The 10,240-nt window shown below is 46.1% G+C and overlaps 1 protein-coding gene across 4 annotated transcripts in view; it reads right to left on the reverse strand.

Annotated features, from left to right (window-relative positions):
* Positions 1-9,918, reverse strand: part of SCG5 (secretogranin V) — a 58,248-nt gene extending 48,330 nt beyond the window's left edge. For 2 of the 4 annotated variants that reach the window (XM_073211592.1, XM_073211591.1), the window contains exons 1-2: positions 9,767-9,917; positions 8,126-8,358 (exon numbers count right to left, since the gene is read on the reverse strand). In XM_073211592.1, the coding sequence (XP_073067693.1) occupies positions 8,126-8,351 (226 nt within the window). In that variant the 5' untranslated portion in view covers positions 8,352-8,358; positions 9,767-9,917. Of the gene's footprint in view, positions 1-8,125; positions 8,359-9,766 lie in introns of all 4 variants that reach the window. The other 2 variants (XM_073211590.1, XM_073211589.1) reach the window with 1 other exon arrangement.
* Positions 9,919-10,240: the final 322 nt, after the last annotated feature.

Below are 10,240 nucleotides of genomic sequence, written 5' to 3' on the forward strand. Positions count from 1 at the left end.
CAATATCCAGTCACCAAATGGCAGTCCAATATTTTGAGATATGCGTGATGTTTTATCCATACTCAACTCATATCTGACAACCATGTGATTTATGATTATGTTTCTACCAGCCTGAATGCCCGGTAACACTAGAGTCTTCCTTTTAGTGATGTCAGGGTGCCCTGAAAAGTCACTCCGAGGCACTACCAACTTGATTTTATCCACGCTTTATCAGCCAGTTGTCTGCTCTTCAGCTTGCCTCTTGCATACCTCCTCTCCACTGGTTCTGGCCAATTAGCACTAAAACAAGTTTAAATCTCTAAAACAACTGCCACATCACCCCCTCCCATTCTTCCACAGCTGTGTCTCAGGCTTCCCCATGCTGTTACCTGACTTCCTGGGAGCAGACTGACAGTGAGCCCTCTTTCCTGTTTCCTGCCCAGCCTGCCCCACAGAACAGGCTCCACCCTCAGCCCCTGGTGGCCATGCTGTTGCTTCACCCAGTGGGCACCTCACACACGACGGTCCTTACTTCACGTGCCCTCGGCTGATTTTGATAATGGCGACCCAGGCACCTTGTTGAAACACTCGTTCCCTGTTTTGCTTTGTTTTTTACACTGCACCTTTTGGCCCAGTCTCTCTGGGTTTCTTGTGCAGATTCTTCTGCCTGGCCCTAAACAGTCTTCAAGTCCTTTTCCTTAGGGACCCTCTTTTTGTTCCCCGATACTTGCCCAGAGTAACCTCATCCATTCCCAGAGCATCAACCACCACTAACAAGGGGATGACTCTGAAATCCCACCTTCACTGACCTCTCTCCTGGGTCACACACACTGCAGTGCCTTCTGCACACCTGCCCCTGGATGTCCAGGGCACCTCAAACACAACATGAAAATAAATCGTTTTCATCTCCCCATCCTGCACTTCCTGCACCCCCATTAAAAAAACCTCCCAAACCTCCTTCTCGTTCTTTTGGATTTCTTATCACTCTCTCTGCTGTTGGCCAAGAGTGAGAACTGGAAACCATCCAGGGACTTTTTTAAGGATTTGAGTTCAGGGTGGGCTCAACGGAACCCCAAAGGACATGTGCCAGACGGGAGGCTCCAGCCCTCTCTCTCAAAGACAGCTCTCAGATCCACTGCTACCACTGGCTCCCCAGGAAGGGCACAGGACGGTAAATGAGGCCCCAGGCCTGCTCCTCAGTTTCTTTTCACTCCAACCTTCAAATGGGAAGCAACTGTTGCCACCATGTGGCAAAGTTGAGGTACTGCAGCTCCTTTACAAAGGCCAAAGGTTGGCTGAACAAACAGGTTCCTTAGATCCGCCCCTTCACGTAGGCTGTTACCAAGGACTCTCTCCACTTGATACTTGCTAAGAAAATAATCTTGGTTCTCTTTGTTTTGAAATGAAAAAAAAAAATGATGTCCAAAAGTCAATGTTACAAAAAAGAATTCTGATATATTTATACTGGGCAATATAGATCTAAAATTATTTAGAACCATCCAAGGCCAATATTTATAAATTTTTGTCTCAGTGGTTTGTTATCTGGTGTTACCACAATGCTAGATATCTGGTGGCCTAGAACGGTGGAGAAGATAAACAGGCGGCACTGAGGAGACCTTTCACCTGAGGCTCTTAACATTCTGCAAAGAAAAGCTCATCTTCTGGCTGGATTCATCTAAGGCCCTCCTGACCATCAGCTGGCAGAGCCAGTGCTTACTCCCCAGAGTTTCTATCCCATGGCAAATGCTCTCTGAATCAATCCCCTAGACAGCTGGTGGCTTGACTTGTTCCTGAGGATATTATAGCAGTTGTAGCCACTTAGCTAGTCATGGGGACCAAGGGGCAACTCTGGGCTTGGGGGGTGAGAAACACTGTTGAATTACAAGGCCCACTGAAGCCTATCTGAACTGTACTACTAATGAGAAATAATACCGGGGAGAGCCAGTAAAGACTGAAGATATGCTGTCGATGATCCACAAAGAGAGAGGAGGCAGACCTGTGTTCAGTTCCCAATGGTGGCCACTTACCGTCTGCGAGAGAGTGGGCTGGAAGCCCTGCTTACAGATGAGAAAACCAAGGCTCAGGAAAGTTGCCAAGATCCCACACAACTAGTAAGGAGTATGGTCAAGGCTCAGCCCTGTCTCCTTGCCATGAAGGGTTATGTTCTCTTCTCTATAAAAAAAATTGGTTTCTATTTGTGTTTTTGTTTTCCTTTGGGCTAAGAATTTGTACATTTGAACAATGCTCCTTACCAAGTCATGTTTAAGGTGTCTATGGAGAAGTAAAAAGTAAAGCCCAATCCTCTGGATGTTTTGGCAAATTCTTCCTCCCCAGTGACCACTTAGAGCAATTAACCACGAGGAGGCCGACTACCAGGTTCGGGAGTCCTCTGATATACTTCGATTCAGTTGGGCCCCTGCTGGCTTAGTTCTGGAACTGTCCAAAGTCCTTTCTGATTCTCAGTGGGCAGCCATGCGCTGGGCACACACCCGGCACCTTGCTGATGAGTCACAAAGCAAGCAGGTCTTTTGCTGAGCACCTATTGCTGAGCTCCTGGCAAAAACTTCTAGGTAGACTTTTTAAAAACACAGATAGAAATGGAATATTTCCTTTGAACTGAAAAGAAAAGAGTCTCAACAGATCCAAATATTGAATAGTATGTAAATAGTACTGTTGTTGCCAGATACATTAATTTTTTCCTGGATATTATATATTCATTCCTCAAATACTTGCTGAGTTGCCTACTACATGTCTGTGTATCAGCCAGTAAACAAAAGAGACACAGTCTCATGATCTTACCTTCCAGTGGGGAGACAGACAATAGGCAAGGAAACAAACATCAATTATAAATGACAAAAAATGCTCCGGAGCTTAAAAAGCCAATGGACGCTGTGACAGAGAATGGGGGCTGCTCAGGCAGAGAGTAGGGCAGGCCCCTCTAGGTGACTCCAAAACTTAGACCTGCAGAGGAGGATTCAGCCATGCAGAGTGGGAAGAACAGGTGTGTGAAGGCTTGGAGGTGGAAGAGACTGGTGTGACACAAGGACTGAAGGCAGGCCAGGGTGTGGGGAGCAGAATAGGGCATCCGGGAGGTGTGGATCTTTGTAGGTAATGGCTAGAAGTGTTATTTTTATCTAGGTGTAATGGGAAGCCACTGATTGAATTTTAACCTTGGAGAGTGACATTGAGCTGATTCAAACTATTGTTTTTTATCAGTTAATTAAATTACATTATTTGCATACTTTTTTTTACAATTTCTTTTTAATTTTTAATTTTAATTTGAAAGGAACCAAAAACAGAAGCAGAAGATCAGTTAGGAGACAATTTCATAAGTCCATTCCAGACACAATGGCATCTAGGGCCAGGGAGTTGGGAATAGAGCTAGAGAGAAGGGAGGACAAGCAAGTTATAGATGTATTTTAGAAGAAAAAATGAGATAAATTGTTTATCATATGGGCATGATATGTGATGGAGAAAAATCAAGGATCACTTCAGATTTTTAGCCTGGCCTAGATAGCTAAGTGGTGGCACCATTCATTTAGACAGAAAAGACAGGTAGACAGGTTGAGGGAGGTGGTGATCTGGGAAGCAGAGTTGACACAGGTAACTTAGCGCATCTTATGAGCCTACAGACATACAGGAAAGAAAGTGTGGACTGAAAATACAACTACTGGAGCCATAAGCAAAGAAATAGACTTTGGAGTCAAAAGAGTGAATGAGATAATCTAGACAGAGAATTTAGAATAATAAGAGAAGTGGGCCCTGCGCTGAGCCCTTAGCAATTAAATGCTGCTTCAGAGGAGCTGGAGAAACCAGTCAGTGAAACTGGGAAGAAATGGTGAAAGGGAGAGGGGAAAGGAGGGAAGTTGAAACTGTGGCATTTGGACGTCTCTGGGCTTTGTGGAACCCAGACTGAGTAAGGTGGGGGTTTTAAGAGGGGAGGGGTCGTGTGAGCTGAACACCGCGGAGGCCGAGCAGCATGCAGGCAGAACGCAGGTGCATTGGGCCCAGAAGTGGTTGGCCTTGACAAGAACAGCCCCCAAAACATTCCACAATTAACATGAGCCAAACTGAAATTGAGATCATCTGCTGGAGAGTTCAGTTTGCTTTTCTTGTAGAAAACCACCTTTCCAGTTCCTCAGGCCAAAATCTTGGCATCACTGCTGACTCCTCTCTTCCTTGCAGTTCCCGCCCCCAGCCCGCTAGCAACCCCTCTTGGCTCTAACTTCAGAACAAGTCCGTCACCTGACCGTGTCTCACCACTTCTCCGGCTGCCATGCCGGTTCCTCTCTGCCCTGGATGATCACAGCAGCTTCTCAGCTGACCTCCGTGATTCCAGTCCCCTTCCCGCCGAGAATATTTTCAGTACAGAAGTTGGAGTGGTCCTTTTCAAAGGGAGGCTGATCACACCACTCTGTCTCAAGCCTCCAACCGCTTCAGATAAATACTCAGGGGAAAAGCCAAAGTCCTTACAGGACTCTAAGATCCGTGATGTGATCTGTGCCCACACCCGGCCTCCGACCTCCCCTCCCCGCTGTGGCTCATCTCCGCCCCCACCACTCCCCGGAGGCTTGGGCTTCGGGCATTCAGCGGCTGTGCTCCCATCACATGTTTTTTGCACTTGCTGAGGTCTGCTTGGAATGTCTTCCTCCATGTATCACATGGCCCACTCTTTCAACACTCAGATTTTTGCTTTACCTTCCCAGGGAGGAGTCCCTCAGCCTTATTTCAAATTGTTTCCTCCATCCCCCTCCTCTGCTTTATGTTTTTATAGCACTTATAACAATCTGACTTATTATATATTTTACTTATTTATTTAAGGACTGTATTTCCCTGCCCTGACAATCTTTGAGGTTCCTGTTTATTTCCTTGGTACCTAAAACAGTGCCTGGCATTCAAGAAATACTTACTGACTTGACAAATGGATAGTGGGAACAGTGGGTGACAAGGGACTAGGAGAGGACTGGAGGTGACCCCAGGGACCTAATGGTAATTCATACTGATACTATATCCTATGCTAAAGGACTGGTTTGTGATTCTAGTTTGAGAGCTAATATACATCGTCAATACTGAGAGGAATCTAAGCATCATGTAATTAATCAGAATAGACAAAATAAGAGAAAATTGTCTTCTATGTGCCATGCATTAGACAATGAACAGCCCTGCCTGCAAGGGACTTAGAGTCCAGTAATTGTCATCTAAAGTGCTGATGATTCGTGTAGAAATGATTTCACGGTAGTGCAGTGATGCATGCTAAAACTTTGTTTTTACTTCTCCAGACTGGACTATTTCCTGCTTATGGGTAAGTAAGTTTAATCCTACCTCCAACCAAAATGGAAGTTTAGAGAAGTAATTTGCTTGATGTCCTATCACTAATAAATGATGGAGTGAGTATGTAAATCTAGGTGCCTCTGGGAATAGTCTAACTCCTTAAATGTGTGTTAAAATTCACAGCATGTGTTATGTGTCTTCTATAAAAACTAGAAAAAAAACTTTACTGACTTGGCCTTTCATAATAAAATCTAAAATGAATGTTGGAAGGGTATGGAATATGCCCCATGTGTCTGCCAGAGGTCTGGGAATCGCAAGACTGAATGTCTGAGCAGTGACAATGCTAGTAGACAGATGTGTTGAAATGATGTTATGCTCACATAAGTGAGTATTACACCACCCTGCAGATTAAATGCCAAGATCCAGGACTAGGCAAAAGCCAAGCTTCTAATTTGGTTTCTTTTTTTCCCTCTGATTTGGACTATTTTCTGTCTTGGCTTTCAACCACATGTATTAGGCAGAATTCTGAAATGACCCCCAAGATTCCCACCCTGCAGAATCCTCTGCCTTTGGGTATGGGTGGGACCTGTGAATATAATGGGATATCACTCCCTTGGTAAAGGAGAAAGGTGATGGGACAGTCATTCCTTTACTTATAATTAGGAGACTAAAAGGATACTCTCCCTCTGGCTTTTGAGAAGTTATCTGCAGTCTTGTGAGAAGACCTTGTTCTTTATAACCTGGGGGTGGCCTCTAAGAGCTGAGAGGGACCCTGGCTGACAGTGTAAGTAAGAGGACCTCTGTCCCACAACAGCAAGAAACTGAGTTCTGCCAACAACCTTAATGAGTCTGGAAGAGGACCTGCCCCCACCCTCGCCCCAGCTCCCACCAAGACTGTATCTCTCTCTGGTCATTATCGTGATTTCAGCCAAATAAGCAAACCCACACCCAGCTTCTGATGGAAGGAAACTGTGAGATAATAAACAGATATTGACTTAAGATACTACATTTGGGGTAATTTGCTACACAGTAATAGAAAATGAAAACACAAGCCAATTTTCCTCATTTACACAGACATTTAGAGGAGACCCAGCATGGCTGTGACCTCATATTCCCCCAGGGAAATAATGTAAAGAAACAGAGTTTTAAATTCTGAACAGTCCCAATCCATGCTCTTCTAAACCGTGTGGCCTTTTCACTTGCTGGTCTCTGATGAACTCCTATTCAAACTTCAAAACCCAGGTCAAATGTTGCTTCTTTGAAGAAGTATTTCCTTACAGTCACCCCCAACCACTCCCAAGTGGAATAAATTACTCCTGTCCATTCACTGCATGGCAGCAGCTTGTCTGTGCATATACCAAAGCACTTGCCCGTGATGCACTGTATCACCCCTGCCACAAGCTGGCAGCTGTGTGGGGCACAGCTGCCCAGGCTCCTGCGGAGCAGCTGGCATGGAGGTGGACAGAGAGGCTCTGGACAAACACAGCCTGCTGATGCTCAGGGAGCTGCTGTTTCTTTCCAACACAGGTAATCAGCCTCAGGTATTAATTGAAACTCGGAAAGCTTTCTCCATGACAACAGTTAGGTTATTAACCAAGCACTAACTGTGTTAAAAGGGCAGATATTTACTCTGTCCAAAGAGCTGGTCTGAAACGGATAGGTGTGCTAGAAGCAACAGGTGGCAGGTGCTGGGAAAAATGTAAATTCTCCCCAAAATGTGTGGCAGAAAGCCTTGTCTGAATGTGCTGATTCAAGCCCTATGCTAGGTTTGCATGCTCACTGATTCAAATCATCTGTGTTAATTTGTTCCTGAAATCAAATGCCAAGCTAAACAGACAACAATCCCACAGAGTTAGTTTTACTCAGTGGCTTGAAACTATGGGCAATAAGACAGAAATGAAAATCCTGTATCAACAATATCCATGGCATTCACAGGACTCCAGGGCAGGTAGCATTTTTAGGAAATCACACACTCAGGGACAATGATGCATAACCACTCCACAGAGACTAGTATTTGCTTGATGTGTGTTTGAAACTCCCCGAAAGAATTCAAATTTCTCCTTAGGACCTACTCCCATGGGCAATTACTTGAAGGGCTCTTTTGCAGTTAATCTAACTTAACCATGCTACTGCATTAGGGCTCCACCTCAGTTGAGAAGGAGATCATTGAGAATCAGAGAGAATACAAACAAGGCATGGAAATGAGGCCCCTGTTCATACAGCTGCTCATTATTACCAGCTCAGAAGAGCTAGGTTCAGATTCTCTCTATAAACAAATCATTAATTAAACAACAAAGTACTACTTTTTAATAAACGTATTACAGCCACATTGGCAGAATGAAGAAAAATTCCTAGGAAAAATGATCTTGCCATACAATTTAATTAACATTTGTTATGTTTTAAATATTTTTAAGTTTTTGACATGAACTGTTAATGTCAATACCTCTTTTGAATTTTAAGAATTTTAAGGCTCCTTTGAATTTTAAGACACCATCCTTAAGAATCACATGAGATCCTACATTTTGAGAATCATTCACAAGCACTGGCTGGCAATGACTCAAAGAGCAGCCAGCCGGGGGCCACAACTTCCAGAAGATGAGTACGTGGGGCCTGGATTGTAATGGTTCTTTAGGGATAACACTAGATGTTCTTTGTTCACTCAATAAATATTAGTGTGCAGACTTTGTGCTAGGAGCTAGGGCTATGAATTAGGTCCCTGCTCTCACAGGGTTTACGTTCTCCTGGGGATGTATGTGTGCATATACTGTGAAGAAGAAGAAAGGGAAAATTGAGAGAAGAGGTAGAGTTTCTTCGATCTGTCTTAATTATTTTAAATGCTAATGAAATCCTCAAACTGGCAGAACATGATAAATACCTTCGATGCTCTGTGGGCCCACAAGATTCATGGCCTGGTGAGCTGGGTACTCCACCCGCGGCCTGGCGATACCCAGCTGCTCCATGACGCCGTGGAGCAACCTCTGGATGTCTGTTTCTGAGACCCGGTCAGGGGTTCTCAGGCTGTATGCAGATGTTGTGGTCCATCCCAATGCCCACCAAAACACTAGGCCACATAGCATGGCAGACACCATCCTGGAGACCATCTTTAACCTGCAGAAAATAGACCAAATATACGATGGCCACGACTGGCAGCTGTGATGATGCAATCACACAGTCACTCCAGGGAGAGATTCAAAGACAGCCCAGAAAGGGACTGCAATGAAGAATCCCTTGGGGTTTGCTGTTGCTGTGTCCACTCTAGTCAGGACATCTGCTGTGAGAAGGTCTTACAGAAAGAAACACAACACTCTGAGATAGCCGGTTCCCTTTGTACCTGCATTCTTGGGAATACTAGACAGGAATGGCAGATCTCCCCCCTTTTTCATCCTTGCAGCTCCCTGAACGTTCTGTGTCATCCCAACCCCACCGCTCTCTCTCCTCTGACTAAAAGAGACGAACAATTACGACTTGCTTCAATTCTGAGAAAGGGACATCTTGAGTTTTCCCAAGGCTCAGGGGAGAAAAGACTCACAGGAAGGAGTTTATAAGACGCAGTGGTAAAGAATCACAGAAAGGTTAGGAGAGGTGGAAGGGAACATCTTAGCTAGGCAGCATCTGAGAGGCATGCAGGGGTGCAAACACAGGTGGCTCAGCCTGCCTGCAGTCTAGCAGGGAGATGAGGTACGCGACCCAGTCACAACCCAGCTGGGTGACGCAGGCAAGTCTCTCAGTTCCCTCCTCTGCAAAAAGGGGATGAGAAAAGCATCTGTCTTACAGGGCTGTTGTGAGGGTGTGTGGGAATATGGGAACCCATATAAGAAAGATTAGCACAATGCCAGGCACATATACTGCAATTATTATGTTGGTAACAGGTTAGAATTTGGGGGAGGTGGTGATGAAAGGAAAGGCAGGCGAAAGAGACACACTAATCTGGGGAGTCAGTCTGTCCTAAATACCGACTTCCATGGAACCGGAAGCCTGCAGGACGAGGGGACAAATACGCATGCAGCTTCCCTCCGCAGCGGCTGAATCGGATGGACAGATGCATCAGGCAGTGGCCGTGCACCCCCTCCTTTTGACCACTCTTCTATTGGGGGGTGGGGTGCACTTTTTACCCTGAACCTGAAACATTCATAACCTCTTCTTTTTCTGTAAAGGAAAGGCTTTTTGCAGCCACCCTGAATATACAAGCTTGTTCACCAAAGAGCTAAGACAGCAAAGCCTGCAGTTCTGACGGAACGGGCAGAGGCAGACACCAGCCTCTCCGTGCTTCTTCCCTTGTCTGCTCTGAATGCAGAACGTCTTTGTTTCATTTGTACCCCCGGCCAACACCGTTCTGATTCGACGTGCTACCGATCTCATCCCTCGGTACTCTTTCCATTTTATTTGCAGCCGAACCTCCTAATCCCGCACCTATCCTTTGTCCCCAGCCTCCATCCAGCTCGAGCACTTGGGCGCGACGCGGCCTCCCCTCCCGATCCCAGAGAACCCCGTCCGAGCCGCCCCAGCGCGGACTCACCGAGGGGCAGCCGGAGGAGCCTGCTGCGGTCTGGGCCTTGGGGGTCGGGCCCGGCGCCGGGGATCTGGATCGCTGGCGCGTCACCTCCCTCCGCATCTTAGCTCCGCCCCGGCCCCCCTCCAGCAGGTGGAGGCCGCGTCGCCAGGACGCCCCAGAACGCCGTGCTCCTGCCATAAACCACACAGCGTTCAAACCACTCATTCCAGACAGAGCTCCGGGACACCCCCTTCCTCTACTAACCCCTGTGGAAGCAATTCATTTTCTCCCAAGCAGACACTTAAACAATGTGCCAGAAGACCCCTCCTGTCTTTGCCCCCAATAGCACACGTTTAATTTTGCCACCTTCATTTTATGTGTGTGTCTTTTAGCTTGAAGAAGTTAGAAGCAATGGGGAAATGAAAGGACAAAAGATGAGCAGGTCCTAAGAACGTAAGGATGGCATGATAGGGTATATCTTAAAGGTGTTTTCAGAAG

This window comes from Manis javanica, chromosome 8 (assembly GCF_040802235.1).
Source record: "Manis javanica isolate MJ-LG chromosome 8, MJ_LKY, whole genome shotgun sequence".
In the NCBI taxonomy this organism is placed as follows: domain Eukaryota; kingdom Metazoa; phylum Chordata; class Mammalia; order Pholidota; family Manidae; genus Manis; species Manis javanica.